The sequence below is a fragment of the Oryx dammah genome, unplaced genomic scaffold, assembly GCF_014754425.2.
Source record: "Oryx dammah isolate SB20612 unplaced genomic scaffold, SCBI_Odam_1.1 HiC_scaffold_19, whole genome shotgun sequence".
Taxonomy (NCBI): Eukaryota; Metazoa; Chordata; class Mammalia; order Artiodactyla; family Bovidae; genus Oryx; species Oryx dammah.
In genome coordinates, this window is record NW_024070203.1 from 43,771,199 (window position 1) to 43,791,247 (window position 20,049).

At 41.2% G+C, this 20,049-nt stretch overlaps 1 protein-coding gene across 1 annotated transcript in view; it reads right to left on the reverse strand.

Annotated features, from left to right (window-relative positions):
- CPA6 (carboxypeptidase A6) overlaps positions 1-3,360 on the reverse strand; it is a 301,255-nt gene extending 297,895 nt beyond the window's left edge. Inside the window, exon 1 of the mRNA XM_040261346.1 lies at positions 3,245-3,360. Coding sequence (XP_040117280.1) covers positions 3,245-3,360 — 116 coding nt within the window. The remainder of the gene's footprint in view (positions 1-3,244) is intronic.
- Positions 3,361-20,049: the final 16,689 nt, after the last annotated feature.

Consider the following 20,049-nt stretch of genomic DNA (forward strand, 5'->3'; position numbering starts at 1 on the left):
TTAGGCAGAGCTGGGTTAGAATCCCCGCTGTGGGTTAGCTGTGAACTTGGATTGCCCTTTTGTCCCTCAATTGAACCTCTCTGTGAAATGAGGCTACCAAAACTCTCGTTAGGCTAATTGAGAAAGTAATATTTTTTTTTATCAATGTTTTATATTAAGTACTGGTAAGTATTATTAGTAAGTAGTTGACATGGTGTTAAAAAAGCTAAGTGCCAAAAACCATGCAATACTCAGGCTGTTGCATTTAATTCTCATGACAACTTGGCAGGGAATATTGTCTCAGTGTCTCAGATGAAGAAACTGAGGCTCAGAGAGGTTAAGGAATTTACCTTAAGGTAACAGAGCTACTAGGAGTGGGAAAGCAGAAACTGAAAGGCAGGCCGTTGAACTTCAGGACTGATAAACATTATACGTGAAGGCAGAACTGAATAGGCAGTTCAGCAAAATATCATAGCCACTTTGCTTCTACAGTATCACCAGAATTTATTGTGTCACTGGCTTAGAGCTCTCTTTTACCATCACTAAAAAAAACTACCCTAATTTCATGTCATGCAGGAGATTCTTATTTTTTGCCCTCAATATCACAGTCTAACAAATAACCAAGTCTGCTTCCAGGGATATGAGGGGATAAGGAAAAAGGAGAGAACACAGAGTGATGTTAGCCCGAGTTGGAGTCTCATCCACTGACTGATATTTTTTTTAATCACCAAAATGTTTGACCTGTATCATAGCTCTTAAAACCTGCCAACAGAGTACCAATAAATGTTATTTGATGTCAAGTTATTTTCCACACTTGGCTTCATCCCTTTTCTACATATTTTTAAATCTGCTTTGTAAGTAATTTGATAGTTACCTGAAAAGGTATTCATTTATGTCAGATTTTCCTTATAGTCTCCCTACACTTTTTTTCCAACATGCTTAAATTTGGCATTTTTCAAGCATCTTATTATACGACCACACCACACGACTGTTACTAGTTTGTGTAGAAATCCTAGGCTCATTAGCTGCTCTTAAGAAGCACGCTGGTCTGCCCTGTGTATTGTTTTTGTTCGTGCTCAGAGTCCTGCAAATGATGATCATATATTATCAAATTCAACCAAGACTCACAAAAAAAAAATTCTTTTTTTTACAAAACTGCAAGAAATAGTGCTGCTTCATAATTACTACCAATAATACCTAAATAGATTACTTAAGGGACAAAAATGAGGTGGTTTAGAATAACTTCAGATGAGAAACAAAAATAATGTTTAATACCATTCTCTCATGTTATTTTACCTAGTTCTAGCTAGACTGGCAGAAAGCATTTCCTGGGGAAGTAAAGCAACAGAATCCCAAACCTACGCAGCATTTCTGTCTTTGGTGGTGAGAGAATTACATGTATCAAATGAAGCGAAGGCAAAACCCCCCATTTTCAATGGTGAGTGTGCTCAAAGACATCTCTGGATAAAGGAGAAGCTCTCCTGTGATGGACAGGGAAGGCTCCCTTCCGTGTCTCATTGTTTCATCTTTTCCTTCCAACTTCCAGACACCTCTAATTTATACATTTGGGACTAACTTATTATGGAGCAGCCAGAGAGAAAATGGCAATTACTTTCTTTGCAGAGCAACAGAAAAGATAGTGCAACTTCGTCCTGAAAGATTCCAAGTTTTCTAAGAAAGGCCACCACCTTTGGCTTCCTTTCCTCTGCTAAGTGGTGCTTAGGGAAGTGGGCACACCTGCTCTGCTAAGCTGACCTGCTCACTTATCTTTGACGAGGGTCACACACCGAAGTCATTATGGACTGAGCCACAGCTGAGTGGAGGAGCGAGGTCCTATGTCACACGGGCACATCTAAATCTGATATGTATTTATCACATAAGTAACATCCATTAAAGAGTCACAGCAAACTCCTCCACATCTTAGCTGGCACCATCAGTCACTAAACACAGCTTCCATACCCAGGTCTCCAAGGGCGGTGACCACCAAGGACAAGATGTAAAGCCTGGACGGTGTATGTCCAGGAGACAGAAAGGCAGCTCTCAGATGTAATCTCCGAATACTCCCAGGAATACCAGGGTGGAAATTTTGGGGATTATGTTACTATCTATAGTCCTCATCTCCACCAACACCCCCTCTCCATCATCCTGCATCTCCTTAAACTGAAGGCACATTTTACAAAATTTCCTCTGTAAGCAACGTATTCAGAGGGAACTCTATAACTGTGCCCAGATTCTTCAGGAGAAAAAGAGAAACAACTCTCTTTTCTAGGGTCATACTTACAAATTCTTCTCTACATGATTCCTAGAAAGAACAACTGCTTTAAGACCTGGCCTTCATCCAGATTGATATGAAAACTTTCCTCTACTGGTCCTCACAGAGCACTCCTAGACTATTTAGTAAGATTTAGGACTCTAGTTTTTCCTTCTCTGTAGAAAGGAACTGAATTAGAGGAGCTATTTAACGTTCTCCCAACCCTAAAATGCAGGAATGCCAGCATTTCCAGATTCAGAGAACGACCCCCTGCAAATTCAAGCAAAGCACACGCTGTATACTGTTTATTTCACAGTAAGCCTTCAGGATAAGACATGCGCAGTCCCATACGGTTCACACGCAGCCCCGTGCCTCCTCACTGAAGGCAAACAAAGCATGGTAACCCAGAGGGGGAAAAACGCACACGGCGTTCCCCCTCTAGGTTTCTCCCTTCATAAAAACACCCATAATTTTGCAGTTGGCTACGTTTATTCGGCTTATTTTGAGTTGACGCATTTCCATTGCTCAGATTTGAAAATCTTTCTAATAACCACACTGTAGGCTAACAAACACTCAAGAGAAAAAAAGTCACGCTCGAATCTTAAATTAATCACTGGTGAATTTCCACTCACTGCTCCTGCACACACTCCTCAAGGGGAACTTTAGTTTTCAGGTCGTAGTTCATGTGGTACAGCATCCCCGCGGCCGAGCATACACCAAGGCAGATACTGCACACACTGGCCACAGTGATTCTAAAGACAGAATCCCAATCAACACTGGTCCACGGCTCAGGTTGGCACATCATAAAGAGTATGAGAAACTAGACGTGTGTCCAGCACATTCCCTCCAGAGAGCCTGGGACTGCACGGACATTTAAGATTAGGTGGCCAGGAAAGCATACAGATTCACACAGAGACTGCAGACCAGAACAAGTGAGGCTTGCTCAGGACCAAACCAGCGCCCTCCCCTCATCTGAGTCCAAGCTGTGCAGGACATGAAAGTCGCTCCACTCACCCAGCATAGCGGTTGCTGTAAAGGTGACTGTGTCCTGGGCTCAGGCTCTTCAAAAAGAGCAGGCAGAGAGGCAGAAAAGCTGCTGTCTGGCTCCTGGGCTTCCCGAAGAGCTTCATAGCGTGAGGATGAGAGGGCTGCAAAAGTTCCTCCTGTAGCTACAGACACCCCCTCCACACGGCACACAGTCCCTGGGAGAGGTGGGGGCGTGGGCTTGGGAGGGAGCAAAATGTGACACTTCTTTCCAGCCTCAGAGAACAAAAAAAAGTTCAAGCAGCTGAGGGAGGGAGGCTGCCGCTCAGACTTGGTCCTGGGATGAGAAGCAGCAGCGCACACAGCCCTGCCCTGAACTGAGCTGATCCTTAACCAGGCTCCCTCCAAGGGGCTGGGCCTCCCCAGGCTGACTCACCACGGGGGTTTGCTGGGTGCTGCTTCATCTGGGTAACTCCTCTTTTTATTTTCTTGTTTTTGGAGGCTTTTTTTTTTTTTTGCTTTCCAACTATAGTATGCTAACTTTTTTGCGACGAACTTCCTCCTACCCTAGAGCTTCCCCGATGACTCAGCAGGTAAAGAATCTACCTGCAATGCAGGAGACACAGGAGATGCAAGTTCGATCCCTGGATCGGGAACATCCCCTGGAGGAGGAAATGGCAACCCACTCCAGTGTTCTTGCCTGGAAAATCCCATGGACAGAGGAGCCTGGTGGGCTAGAGTCCCAAGGGTGGCAAAGAGTCGGACATGACTGAGCACAAGTATGAGTGTGAACTGCAAAAGATCTGTTTGAGGATGAGCTAAAACATACAGGTATAGAGCATTGCAAGCTTTGTGTTTTGCTCTACCAAGGCAAATTTCTCCTTGGAGTCCACCTCCTGAAATGCACAATGAATTCAGTCTGGATGAGCTGGGGATCTCAGGTGTGGCCGGCCAGGCCGGGTCCCCACTCCTACCTGAACCAAGTCAGGGCAGCCACTTCCCTGTGCTTCCAGGAGCCCCATGCTGATTTCACGTGTCATCGGCAGCACCCAGGCCTGAGGCCAGTTCAAAGGTTCTCCTGAGGAACTGGAGGACTCTGGGTACTGAGGCACATTCCCTGCACATTTGGAATCACTTAGGGAGCCAGGATCGTTAAATCAATTCCCGGGGGTGGGATCAGTTGTTGAAAAAGCCCCTCAGGTGAGTTGAAGTTCAGCCCCCTTGCTTGTCTAGAGCAGGCTTCTCAAATTTGGGCGTGCCCACACATCACCTGGGAATCTTGTTAGAACACGGCTTCTGAGGCAGCAGGCTGGGGTTGGGGCCTGAAATTCTGCATTTCTAACAAGATTATAACTGATGCTGGTACTGCTGGCCCTTCAGTCACACTTTGAGGAACAAGGCTTTACTTTACAATGAGTTCTGCTTTGGCTTCTCTCTCTAAAAGCTAGGGGGTGGGGGAAACCTTGAAGGAAGCCAGTTCCTTCTTGGTTTTCCCATGTTGGTGATGAAGAAGGCTTTTTTTTTTTTTTGCATTTACTTGCTTCTACCCCCGGGGTTCCCAGGTGGTGCTAGTGGTAAAGAACCTACCTGTCAATGCAGGAGATATAAGAAACTTGGGTTCAATCACTGGATCAGAAAGATCCCCTGGAGAAGGAAATGGCAACCCACTCCAGTATTCTTGCCTGGAGAATCCCATGGACAGAAGAGCCTGCTGGGCTACAATTCAGGCGGTCTCAAAGAGTTGGACACGACTGAAGTGACTTAGCACAGCACGCACACTTCTACCCTCATACGCCAGAAAACCCGTCTTGGGGGAGGATGTGCTTTGATTTAGTAATTAAGAACATGGCTATCTAGGGTGTCTCCTGCTGTCCCCCACGACCAGTTGCCGTCAAGAGTTCCTGCACCTTCATGACAGCCAGAACCCCTGGTAGAAAAGAAATCACCAAGTCTTCCTCCTGGGGACTTTAACCAAACACATAGGCATTTGGAGCATAACAGCTAAAAAATGATTTTCGTCTAAGATGATTTTCTAAAGTTTACTCCAACTTCTTTGTTGCTTTACTCTCACTAAGTCATGTCTGACTCTTTTGCAACCCATGGATTATAGCCCGCCAGGCTCCTCTATCCATGGGGCTTCCCCTGTAAGAACACCGGAATGGGTTGCCATTTTCCCCTCCAGGGGAATCTTCATGACCCAGGGATCAAGCCCATATCTCCTGTGTCAGGCCCTTTCTCCAACTACCTCAGGATTATTTTGGTTAATCTCTTCTCCATGTCCCCCTTCCTAACACCCAGTATGTCTGCTACTGTAGGGCACAGCACATCGATTTTAAGTGTTGGTCTGCTTTTCTCAAAAGGCTGTCTTCTTGCAGAGCTGTGTCCCTCTGTCTTTGTATGACTACCTCTTCTCTCCTTGAGAGAACAACGTTCACCGAAGGAATGATCAACAGTGTTTGTTGAGTGAGCGCTAAGCTGAGAAGGGATTCATTCAACAAACATTTACTCTGCGGCCTCTCTACCCAGATAGAGGAAAGCCCACCGGAGCAGCTGAGAGTTGCATGGGTGCCTTTGAGAAGTGGCCGTACCCAGCCTCCTGGATTTGTTTCCTGGTGGTTTATATTGATTTCTTCTGTCTTGACTTCCTGGCCTGGTGCTTTGGTCTTTGTGAACTGGCAAGGCTGCTCTGCAAGCAAGGCTCACAGTGATATTTCCTGGGGCCTTTTCGACAAGGCCACAAAAGCCTACACAACTGCCAGTGAGCTGTTGAAATAAGAGGTTACTGTGTAAATAAAACACTTCATCTCTTTGCATTTCGTTATGTCAGAACAATGTATAAATCTGTCATATTATATCACAACATTAAACTAGGAATGTTCAGTCTCTGACTGGGGATTAAGCTCATCCTCAAATCATCCTGAAGGGCTAGACCCAGAGAGCCTGCTTAGCAAATGCTCTCCAGACCCTGAGACCAAGGTAATCATTTCCTGGGCCATCAGAAATGCAAAACGCCCTGGAGACATTCTATAACCTTCCTAAAAATTTCAGATCAAAGAGAGGTTCCCAAACAATAGAAGCCCTTCCTAACAATCTTCCCCTGCTTTTCTAAAGGCCAGGTTATCTGATCAGACTTCCCTTAGAGTAGATAAGCGCCCATAAAATGAGTGATAAATAGAGTCCATTTAGCAAGTGGGAGGAGAAGAAGATGGTTTTATAGATGGATTCAAAGATAAAAGTCCCCTTTTTAAGGCACTGAGAGGGAGTGAATTATTAAACCAGTTAGAGATTTGGAGATGGACAGAAGAGAAATTCTGTTTATTGGCTATTTGTCATATTTTAGTGGAAGGGTGAGTTTTATTAAAAGAAATATTTTCCTGCAGAGAGAAAAAAAAAAAAGAGGAAAATACTGTAGGGAAAGGAAGTCATCATCCTTGATGTGGGTTCAATCTGGTGGATGATTAGATAAATTTTAATGTCTCTTCCAGAACTGGGATTCTACGATGCTACGAGGGAAAACTCTGTAAGTCCCTTTCTTAGGATATGAGTGAGAACCAGGTTGACAAATTTTGGTAAAGACCTCATGAGGAGAAGGTGGACGGCCGGGGTTGGGCTCACGGTACAACAACCCTCTCCTCACAGGTGGTTTTGTGCTCATGTCTCCATGTCTCACTGACAGAGATGTTACTGCTCACCCAGTCTCTTCTATGGCTTTCTGCCATTGTTCCAACACCTGAGGAAAGAGCTGATGTGAGGTTAGCTGCCATATGTGGTCTCAGCAATTCTGCTGGAGCTTCCTTTCACAACATATCACTAGCAATTCTCTCCCAACCCTCTTCTCCAGCACCATCTTGCCCCCGCATTTTTAATCTTTCTCTTGTCAACTAGCCATATCTCTCCCTCAGACACAAGCTACTTCTCTTCTCCTTCTGAGTCCTCCTTTTCCTCCTTCTTGTCTTCCCTTCGCCCTCCCTCTCCCCTCCCTTCTCCCACCTCATCCTCCCCTCCCGCCTCCCATTCTCCCTCCTGCTTTCCCCTCCTTCCTGAAGCCTGTCTCCAAGGTGATTATAAAGTAGAGAAAACGTGGATTCATGTCAATCTATGCCAAAACCAATACAGAATTGTAAAGTAAAAATTAAAAATAAATAAATAAATTTAAAATTAAAAAAAAAAAAAAGAATACTTTAGAGACTGCCGTTGCAAACAACAGAGAAAGTATGTTTGCTACACCATTTGTGACATTAAGTGTTCTAATGAAAATTAAAAGAAATTTGAGCTGGAATGGAGCATGGGACAGAGACTAAGAAGGTTTGATGAGGATAAAGTCAAAAACAAAAATAAACAAAGGATTGAAAAACCACTCTCCAATCCATTTGCCTAGGACAGTGAAAGATGATGAAAAAAACAAAAACAAATAAGCATGGAAACTATGTAACAGTGGAAAAGATTAGGTTTTAAACAAAAACTTTTATGAAAAAGACTAAGTAGGGGGTAGAAATTTGAGCTATAATGATTGAAGAATAGGTAATGAAATTTAAGAAGAAAAGCTGTTATGAGGAGAGAGGTCAGATAGACAGCAATATTCTACTTTCAAACATATTAGATGCTCAAAGGTGGATAGATGAGAATAGTGTCTTAGTGCTGAAGGACAGAGAAAGAGTAAATAGAAAAATAAATAGAAAAAAAAAAGGAGCTCTGATCAAATTGGCTTGTAGAGATAGATAAGTATCCTTTCACTGTCCCTAAATTCCAAGAAAATAGGGAACTTGAACTAATAATACTTTCAATATGCTACAATTAAAACAAAATGTACTCTTGCAGAAACTAACTCTGAAACATTTTAAGACTCCAAGTTCATTCAATTAAGGTAAGCCTTTGGCAAATAAGATTAGTTGAATAATATTGGTATAATAAAAAACAGCAATGTTTTTCTCTGATTTATCAATGTCAAGTATAATGTAAAAGCACATTTTTTATTCTATTTGAATATACTTTCTCTAAACTTATACAGGTGTACTGATTGGTTATGAAAAATGTCAATTTGTCTACAATTATATTGATTATTTGGGCAGATGATTTATTTTAATAAGAATCATGTTTTGAAGTATGGCAGCTTGAAGATAATTTCCAAGATCTTCAGGGAATTTAATAATAAAATGATAACCAATTGAAAAATGGGAAAAATCTGAGTAGACATTTCTCCAAAGCAGATATACAGATGGCCAATAAGCACATGAAAAAGATGCTCAACATCGTTAGTCATTAAGGAATTGCAGATCAAAACCACTATATCACTTCATGTGCCCCAAGATGGCTAGAATCAAAGACATAATAATGAATGTTGGTGAGAATGTAGAGAATTTGGAACCCTTAGCTACTGTGGGTCTGAATGCAAAGTATGCAGTTGTTGAGGAAACAGTGCTATAGTTCTTCAAAAATTAAATATAGAGTTACCCTGTGATGTAGAATTACACTTCTAGGTTCCACTCAAGAAAGATCAAAGCATATGTTCATGCCAAAACTTATACATAAATAGTCAAAGCAGCATTATTCATAAGAACCAAAAAGTGGAGACAACCTCTATGTCCACCAACTGATGAACAGACAAATACCAAATTTGATATATCCATACAATGGGACATTATTTGGCCCTAAAAGGCATGAAATGCTGATACTTGCTGTAGCATGGATGAACCTTGAAAACATTATGCTAAATGACAGGAGCCAGACACAGAAAGCCACGTGGATATTTTATTTACATGAAATGAGCAAAACAGGTAAAGAGACACAAGGTATATCAGCAGTTGCTGAAATAGGAGGAAAGGGAGTTAAGGAAAATGACTACCAATGGGTATGAATTTTCTTTGGTGGGGGTGATGAAAATATTCTGGAATTGGGTAATGGCAATGGTTGTACAATTTTGTAAATATACTAAAAACCACTGAATTGTATACATTAAAATGGCTAACTTTATGCTATGTGAATTATATCTCAATTTAAAAAAGAACTCTAGGGAATTTAAAACCTTAGAATGATTAAATAGAGCTAATTAATGGATCATCACTGGATACCTAAATTATTTCAAAGGAAGATAAACCCCTGAAACATTGATCGCTGAGCATAATTTTATGTTTATATGTTTACTTTTAATATGCTACCAATAAGTTATATCTTTCATTAATTTTTGCCATTTTCAGAGGGATATAAAATTGTAGCAAGTGCATCTTAGAAACTTGCATTAGATGTCTTTATGAGTTCTTGTTGATTAAAATGCTGATTTTTGACAGACAATTCTCCATTATCCATTTAGAAATTTTCTCTATGAAATAGATGTTAGTCACTTTGGTTGAGTTTAAAGTTACAGTTAATATTGGTATTTGAGACCATTCTAGGAGTAACAGTGACAGACAAAATATAACTACAAATGTGCTTCTATGTTTCAAGGAAAAGAATGGATTTCCTCTAAAATACCCTGTTGTTTTTTGTTTTTGTTGTTTCTATTGTTCTTGTTCAGACCAATTTACACTCTTGAAACTTACTGAGGGCTCCGAAGAGTTCATTTATGGATAGGTACTGATGAATAGCTACTGATAACGACTGTACTGGAAATTGAAACTGAGAACTTCTAAAAAGGCTTATTTATTGTTTGTTTGAGGTTAGTAATGATGAAAGTATTATATGCTAATAACATCTTCTGAAATTATTTCTCATGCTCTTGTAGGATTTTTGCTAAAGTGCCAGTATGTTCCAGAGAATAAAGAGCACAAGGAAAGGCAAAGCTTGGAATGTAAATTTTGTTTGCCTTGGTTTATAATACCTGAACCTGAAAAGCTATGGAATGTGTTAATGGCTTAGCAAAGTTTGCTCATGTTGATGGAATTGCTTCCTTGGTTCACTGTTTATTGCTTTCGCTTACAATGTGAAGGGTTAATCTTTCAGCGTCATCTACCTACATAGCAAAGATTGTCCTAAGAGTAACCTTCTGTGCTTTATGCTGACTTTGTCACATCCTGCATTATTTAAGAAAACAACAAAAACAACAAAAGAAGAATCCTCACTTCTGAAAGACCTAACGTTTTTACCATTATGCTACCTTCAAGAAAGTAGGGAAAACCACTAGACCATTCAGGTATGACTTAAATCAAATCCCTTATGATTATACAGTGGAAGTGAGAAATAGATTTAAGGGACTAGATCTGATAGATAGAGTGCCTGATGAACTATGGACTGAGGTTCCTGACATTGTACAGGAGACAGGGATCAAGACCATCCCCATGGAAAAGAAATGCAAAAAAGCAAAATGGCTGTCTGGGGAGGCCTTACAAATAGCTGTGAAAAGAAGAGAAGTGAAAAGCAAAGGAGAAAAGGAAAGATATAAGCATCTGAATGCAGAGTTCCAAAGAATAGCAAGAAGAGATAAGAAAGCCTTCCTCAGAGATCAATGCAAAGAAATAGAGGAAAACAACAGAATGGGAAAGACTAGAGATCTCTTCAAGAAAATCAGAGATACCAAGGGAACATTTCATGCAAAGATGGGCTCGATAAAGGACAGAAATGGTATGGACCTAACAGAAGCAGAAGATATTAAGAAGAGGTGGCAAGAATACGCAGAAGAACTGTACAAAAAAGATCTTCAAGACCAAGATAATCACAATGGTGTGATCACTCACCTAGAGCCAGACATCCTGGAATGTGAAGTTGAGTGGGCCTTAGAAAGCATCACTATGAACAAAGCTGGTGGAGGTGATGGAATTCCAGTTGAACTATTTCAAATCCTGGAAGATGATGCTGTGAAAGTGCTGTACTCAATATGCCAGCAAATTTGGAAAACTCAGCAATGGCCACAGGACTGGAAAAGGTCAGTTTGCATTCCAATCCCAAAGAAAGGCAATTCTGAGAATTTTGAGCATTACTTTACTAGCATGTGAGATGAGTGCAATTGTGCAGTAGTTTGAGCATTCTTTGCCATTGCCTTTCTTTGGGACTGGAATGCAAACTGATGCTTCAGCAATACGTGAACTGTGAACTGCCAGATGTTCAAGCTGGTTTTAGAAAAGGCAAAGGAACCAGAGATCAAATTGCCAACATCTGCTGGATCATCGAAAAAGCAAGAGAGTTCCAGAGAAACATCTATTTCTGCTTTATTGACTATGCCAAAGCCTTTGACTACGTGGATCACAATAAACTGTGGAAAATCTTGAAAGAGATGGGAATACCAAACCACCTGACCTGCCTCTTGAGAAATCTGTATGCAGGTCAGGAAGCAACAGTTAGAACTGGACATGGAACAACAGACTGGTTCCAAATAGGAAAAGGAGTATGTCAATGCAGAGTACATCATGAGAAACGCTGGGCTGGATGAAGCACAAGCTGGAATCAAGATTGCCGGGAGAAATATCAATAACCTCAGATATGCAAATGACACTACCCTTATGGCAATAAGTGAAGAGGAACTAAAAAACCTCTTGATGAAAGTGAAAGAGGAGTGAAAAAGTTGGCTTAAAGCTCGACATTCAGAAAATGAAGATCATGGCATCTGGTCCCATCACTCCATGGGAAATAGATGGGGAAACAGTGGAAACAGTGTCAGACTTTATCTGGGGGGGCTCCAAAATCACTGCAGATGGTGATTGCAGCCATGAAATTAAAAGACGCTTACTCCTTGGAAGAAAAGTTATGACCAACCTAGATAGCATATTCAAAAGCAGAGACATTACTTTGCCAACAAAGGTCTGTCTAGGCAAGGCTATGGTTTTTCCAGTGGTCATGTATGGATGTGAGAGTTGGACTGTGAAGAAGGCTGAGTGCCTAAGAATTGATGCTTTTGAACTGTGGTGTTGGAGAAGACTCTTGAGAGTCCCTTGGACTTCAAGGAGGTCCAACCAGTCCATTCTGAAGGAGATCAGCCCTGGGATTTCTTTGGAAGGAATGATGCTAAAGCTGAAACTCCAGTACTTTGGCCACCTCATGTGAAGAGTTGACTCATTGGAAAGGACTCTGATGCTGGGAGGGATTGGGGGCAGGAGAAGAAGGGGACGACAGAGGATGAGATGGCTGGATGGCATCACTGACTCAATGGACATGAGTCTGAGTGAACTCCAGGAGTTGGTGGTGGACACGGAGACCTCACGTGCTGCGATTCATGGGGTCACAAAGAATCGGAGACGACTGAGAGACTGAACTGAACTGAACTACCTTCGATGTTTATTGTTAATTTTTCTGTCACTTCAATTAAATGGGTAACAAGTATGGTTTCTTAGGCACCCACTTAATCAAGTGCCTTTATTTCCTCTGATAATATTTTTTATTTTGTCTTCCTCAAATCAGACACTCAGTATAGAACAAAAAATAAATAAAGTAAAGCTTTCAGGATATCTTTCATATCTAAAACTGTACTTATGATTTCCCAGAGAGCCCCTGCAAAACCACAAAGATGTATTCTTTCACTGTGTAAAGCACTAGAAATAATTAGGTTTTTTAAAAAAATCTATATTCCTATTGACAGGCTGCATGAGAAGAGATGTCAGATTGAAAAATATGTATATCCTCCTCTAGGTAAATATTTTATAAGTAAAATATTTCAGAAACTGCATCCTTTATGAGAGGTTCCTGGGAATTTGTCAATGTCCTTGTGGTCCATGACACATTTCTATTTTATCAAAGTCTTGGTGTGGTTTTGATTTAGGGTTTTAGGCATCAACGGTCAAGTGTTGTTAGTCATAAATTTCAGTTATTATTTAAAGTGCTTATTTGACACAAGCTTATCCTTCATTTGAATCTGACATCTTCTAGGCCAGTGGTTCTGGGGATGTCCATCAGATACACGCATGCATGTCGTTCAGTCTCTGAGTTGTGTCTGACTCTGCGACCCCATGGACTACAGCATGCCAGGCTTCCCTGCCCTTCACAATCTCTCAGAGTTTGCTCAAACTCATGACCATTGATTCAATGATGCCATCCAACCATCTCATCTTCTGTTGCCCCTTCTTTTGCCTTCAATCTTTCCCAGCAGCAGGGTCTTTTCCAATGAGTCAGTTCTTTACATCAGGTGGCCAAAGTATTAGAGCTTCAGCTTCAGCATCAGTCCTTCCAATGAATACTCAGGGTTGATTTCCTAGGTTTTATAAAAAATGCAGACGTCTAGACTCCACTTACTAAATCTCTTTACTTGATAATCTTGGGATAGTTTTAGCATATGCTTTGCATATTGTTGATTTATTGTATGTTTATTTTGTCTCAGGATTATTTTATATATCAAAATTATATCCTCTGTAAAAAGGATATTCATCTAGTTTTATAAATCAGATGTAATATTTCACTAGCTTCTTTGAAAATGGGCTTAACGGTGGTCCTTAGCAGACATTTCACCACAGTTTTTGAAATGGCTTGACTATCTTGTTTTTCATGCCATATGTACAACTGGATTTGCTTGTCAGTTGCATCATCCTTGTTATGGACACTCATGAGACCTTTCACATTGGCTATGTATCAGTAATAAATTAACCACAGCTATTCGAACCTCTGTCATCTATAGACAGTTTTTGTATTATTTTGATGTTTTTCTGCTGTAGGTAGGACAGTTTGAAAAGTCACCAGTGATGGCAGAAAACAGCGAGTTTGATCGTATTTCCTCCTTCACATCAGAACCTGGGCAGTCTTCTCCCAGCTTCAGCCCCAACACTTCATCTCTGGTTCTGTGCCGGTTCCTTTCCTTTCCTAACCAAAGGTTTTCATGTTTCTCCCTTGTTTGGGGGCTGTCCTCTTTTTCTCTTCCTTTTGTTTCTTATCTCTCCTGTTGCCAATGATTAGTTTATTATTTTATGGATCCTCTTCTCTCCGATCAGGGCTCTCTCTCCTCCCCATCTCCCAGGTCATTCCTATTGCCACCCCAATTCCTGTTGGCACCCCCGTACTAACCTTTGAATCCTCCCGTCAAATCAGGTCACTCCCATCCAACTCCAGCCACCTTCCCTCCTGATTCTGTCTACCTTTTCTTCAGGATAAACTCCTTATTTACAGGGAACTCTACTCAAAGTTCTGTGGTGATCTAAATGGGAAAGAAATCCAAAAAAGAGGGAATATGTGTATGTATATATATATATATATATATATATATATATATATATATATATATCTGATTCACTTTGCTGTACAGCAGAAACTAACAACATTGTAAAGCAAATACACTCCAATAAAAATTAAAAACAACAACAAAAAACCAATCCCCCTCAAAAAAACAAAAAAGCTCCTTATTGCATCATAAGCAAACTCTTTGTTCAGAATGCATTTCTAACACGACTTTACCTGCTTACTAGAGCAGAAAACACTCACATAATGTTACTGAAACTGTTTCTGAGTTGCTCTGCGGAGAGGGGGGTTCCCAAGTTGAAAATCAATCTGGTGCTTTCCTAAGTGCTTTAAGTGCTTTTCCGAATTAAAGGAAAGAATCAAATATCCAAGCAGAATTTTAACATAAAAGTTAACAGCTGGTGGATAAAGAATCTCTGAGAGCCTCTTGTTATCTGAGTTAGACATTCTTTATTGAACTTCATTTGAAACATGGAACTTGGCATTAAATTCACAGCTGCAAGATTTCTAGGAGGGAGAAAAAAAAAAAACAACAACAACAGTCTGGATATGGTTACATCAGCTCCAAAAGAAAGACAACTTATCTGTGGTCTTATTCTTCAGGTAATCTGAAGTAGTGGTAGAAATTGCTTTTTGTATTGCTTGGGAGGCATCACTACAAACTGTCGCTGGGACCAGGGGTCATTCTTTACTGGCTTCTTTCAGTCTGTGCCTTTGGGGTCTGGCTGACCATTTGGAGGCTTAAGTCTCACTCTTAGAGATATTTTCTTTGCTTTTTTCTCAGTTTCATCATCCTTGTTATGATGCAACTGACAAAAACAATTTCTAGCAGAAACAAATATCTACTTAATTTTGGTATACGGTCCCAAAACTTTGGTGCACCAAATGTAATTTGTAATGTAAATTTTTTCAAATATAATTGCCTTTGCCAGCATGATGCTTGAATAACAAGCACTCGGTTTACAGTTATGCTGTCCACATAATTTGCTAGCTGCACACTGATCTCCCCCGCCTGCCTCCCCTTAAACCCTCTCTCTCCCCACAAGCTTCCTCAACTTCATTTACTCTGAGAAAGCTTCTGATTCTCTGGGCATTTTTCTAAGCTAGCATGTCCCAAACTTTGCTTCACAAAGAATCAGCTAAAAACTGTTGGTTGCACAGTCGTGTCTGACTCTTTGTGACCCCATGGACTATAGCCTGCCAGGCTCCTCTGTCTGTGGCATTTCCCAGGCAAGAATACTGGAGTGGGTTGCCAGTCCCTACTCCAGGGGATCTTCCTTACCCAGGGATTGAACCCAGGTCTCTTGCACTGTAGGCAGATTTTTAACCATCTGAGCCCCCTGCGAAGCCCCTTAGATTCAGCTGGGAAACGTTAAAAAATCCTCCTCAGGATATCTGGGGGAGTGGGCCAAGTATCACTATGTTTAGGTTTTCAGACGGTTCCAAAAATGAAACGAAGCTTGGAAACCATAGTTCTAAGTGATTTATCTATAGCTGCTCATCATCTTGGCTATTACTACTCAGGGCTATCAGACTATCCCAGATCACATGGATTGGCCAATCTGGCTCATCTCGAGTTATCGATGATGATTCATCATCCTTAATCTCACTCTTCTCACTTATCCTCCAGGAAACTGCACTTGTACCCTGATTTTCTCTTACCCTTATAGCTTCCCTTTCCTTTCTGTCTTGCTAATATGGTTATGCTCCAGACTCAGGCCTTGATCATCTCTTATTTATCTAACACTTACTCTCTTGATCTCATTCAGGCTTGTGGCTGAAAATACCCTCTATAGGCTGACAATTCTTATATTCTCACAGTTGTATTTCTAGTTCCAAATTTTCTCCTAAATTTCAGATTCCTAAGGCCGGCTCTCTATTCCATATCTCTGCTTGGATGTCTAATAGTCATGATGATTGACATATTCAAAACAGAATATATGGTTATTTTCTAATTATCCCTCCAAACCTACTCCTTGTACAGAAGTTTCCGTTTGAACAGATAATTTCATTTTTTGAGTTGCTCAGATGAAAAAGAAATCATCCTTGACCCCTCTTTCTCTGAGTACATTGAATCTGTCAGATAATCCTGTTGGCTCTATTCTTCAGAGTACCTCCAGAATCCAAACACTTCTGACCGCTTCTGCTGATACCACCCTGGTCTGAGCTGCCGTCATCTCTCAGCTACATCACTGTAAGCACCTCCTCACTCCTCTCCCCTCCCCTTGTCTATCAGACCTCCCTGCAGTCTCCTGTCAGTACAGCCCCTGAGTCATCCTTAAAGACACAGTTCAGCAGTGTCACTCCTCTGCATGGCTCTCCACTTGTTCAGTCACTAAGTTGTGTCTGACTCTTTGTGATCCCATGGACTGAAGCATGCCAGGCTTCCCTGTCCTTCACTGTCTCCTGGAGTTTGCTCAAACTCATGTCCATTCAGTCAGTGATGCTATCCAATGATCTCATCCTCTGTCACCCTCTTCTCCTCCTGCCCTTAATCTTTCCCAGTATCAGTCTTTTCCAGTGAGTTGGTTCTTCACGTCAGGTGGCCAAAGTACTGGAGCTTCAGCTTCAGCATCAGTCCTTCCAATGATTATTCAGGGTTGATTTCCTTTAGGATTGACTGGTTTGATCTCCTTGCAGTCCAAGGGACTCTCAAGAGCCTTCTCCAGCTCCACAATTCGAAAGTATCTATTCTTTGGTGCTCAGCCTTCTTTATGGCCCAACTCTCACACCCATACATAACTACTGGGAAAACCATAGCTTTCTCTGTGTTTTAATATGCTATCTAGATTTGTCATAGTGTTCCACTATGCTGGAACCCAAGATTCTTAGGATGGCCCTCAAGGCCCATGTGATTTAGTTCCTGATTGTCTCTCTGACCTCAACTCTAACAATTCCCCACCTTGCTTGTCATGCAACAGCATGGTTGGGCTGAATAATGGCCCCCAAAGATGTCCATGTCCGTCTCTGGAGCCAGTGAATGCTACTCAATGTAGCAACAGACTTTGCAGATGGGATTAAGTTAAAGATCTCAAGATGAGGGGATCATCTTGGATTACCTGGGTACACCCAATGGGATCACAAGTTTCCTTATGTGAGGGAGACAGGAAGATGTGATCATGGAAGCAAGAGATTGTAAGGTGACTTGGGAAAGTCACTAATCTGGCAAACATCAATATCATCATCTGTAACATAGCAAAAATACCCACCTCACTGGATCACTGTGAAGATAAAGTAGAAAAAATATTTAAAAGTCTTGTATACTTGCCATTTGAAATGCTATGTAAAATTTTCTATTTTACATTTCATAAGTTTCATCGTATTTATTTTGGACCCAATTTTCCACCAGTCTGTGGGAAAAAGGCAAAAATCTTTTAAGTAAGTATTCTTTAGGTACTATAATTATTTAGCAATTTGAGGAGTTAATCGTGCAACTGTGATTTATGTGTTTTGGGGTGTTCATTCAGGTCATGGACAACATTACAGAAAAAAACTAGACCAGGTACAAAACTCCTTATCAGTTCAGTTCAGTTCAGTTCAGTCGCTCAGTCGTGTCTGACTCTTTGTGACCCCATGAATCGCAGCACGCCAGGCCTCCCTGTCCATCATCTCATCCTCTGTCGTCCCCTTCTCCTCCTGCCCCCAATCCCTCCCAGCATCAAAGTCTTTTCCAATGAGTCAACTCTTCGCATTAGGTGGCCAAAGTATTGGAGTTTCATCTTCAGCATCATTCCCTCCAAAGAAATCCCAGGGCTGATCTCCTTCAGAATGGACTGGTTGGATCTCCTTGCAGTCCAAAGGATTCTCAAGAGTCTTCTCCAACACCACAGTTCAAAAGCATCAACTCTTCGGTGTTCAGCTTTCTTCACAGTCCAGCTCTCACATCCATACATGACCACTGGAAAAACCATAGCCTTGACTAGATGGAAACTCCTTATACCTTAAGTGAATTCCTATCCATATTTAACATTATTCAACCATTCAGGAATTCACCTACCTTGGGTATGCAAGTATACCCTTGGTTCATGAGGAGTTTTTTGAACTTTTAAACTGCATTGCTAAAATCCTGGTATACAGTGTCTGTGACAACTTCTTAACTGATGGTTATTTGGGTAATTTTTTCCCTTAGTAAACTCATTTGAATTCTATGGATCGTCCTGATCCCCTCTTGGCAGTTTCTTGGCTTTATGTTTTGGAAGAGAGGGGCATTTTTCTCCCCTCCAGCCTTAGGACTGCTGTCTATTTCTCTGTGATTTCTCACTAGTAATCTATTTGGGTCCTTGACTGCACCTTCACATTCCTTTCATAGCCTGAATATAATCTATCTTAATCTGAAGGGGTGTTAACACTTACTGTGGCCAAGTATTCTTTTACTCCTCTCCATCTCTTGGGATTCGATTCCCTCTTAGCAATGTTTGCCCTGTCTGCACAGGGTGAAGATCATTCACTGTAACAGACATGGTAGAAGTTATGACCATTGCCAGATAATTTTGTACTTTCGGTTTTTTTAAGGCATCAGTTTCAATAGAGAATTAGGAGTTCTCTATTTTCCAATATGACTGTGCTGTGTGTGCTGGGCTAAGTCACTCCAGTTGTGCCTAACTCTTTGTAACCCTATGAACTGCAGTCCATCAGGCTCCTCTGTTCATGGAATTCTCCAGGCAAGAATCCTGGAGAGGGTTGCCGTGCCCTCCTCCAGGGGATCTTCCCGGCCCAGGCATCAAACCCATATCTCTACGTCTCCTGCACGGGCAGGCGAGTTCTTCACCACTAGTGCCACCTGACCAGATTTAACTTCATGAGACACATTTTATATTTTTCCCTATAAATTATATTTTTACTCATTAGGTTTCATTTTCCTCACTTGGCTTTATTTTTCTTTTTATATAAAAAACTTCATTTAGCTTAACTTCTGGGTTCTTCATATGTTGCATTATTTAGGATTTAAGTTACACCCCGAGGTTGAATTAGTTCCCATATTTTAATATATTCAGCTTCTTAATATGTGAAAATGTAAAATGTGTACCTGGCACAATTTCTCAGGGGAAAAACTCAGTGAGATGTGTTGATATTTCCCTTTTTTCAGCTCCCGAAATAGCTGCCTTATGTTCCTTTACTCTGTGTGTGTGAAACACCTGCCCTCCCTCTGCAGTGGTCTCTCGGGACATCAATTCTGTCTAGTGAACTAATTTCATTACCTGGACTGCTTGTTTGTTTGTTTGTTTTTTAACTAAACAAGGACACTATGAAAATAAAAACAGAAAAAGGAAATTTCTCTTCAATTGGTTCACTCCAAAATTAATGTTCTGACAGTCATTGTGGCACATTTTATTTTGCCTTACCAGTAAGTGGAAAGCAATGTCTCAGTCACCCATACCTTCCCTCTGTTTTGCTTTGTAAAGAGATATTCAGTTAGAAAAAGACTAATTGTGTGGCTGTCCTCCACTCTGTGGGAAGGAAACATCTGGAAATCCAACTCTTTAAAAAAATTCTGATTAACACAATAAATGTGAAAATGTTGCCCCTGGGATCTCCATTTCGGGCTCTCTTGTCTTTCTGACTGGGGCGCACCAGTGGTGTCCTTTTAATGGTGATGGTTATAGTAACACAATGAGTGTCTCCTCTGTGTCAGGCACTGCAAGAACGACAGGAATGTGGTTACACTCAGTCCTCATGGCAGACCGTGACGCGGGTGCTACTGCTATCATCATTTATAGAAAAAAGAAGCAGAGGTTGAGAGAGGTTAATAA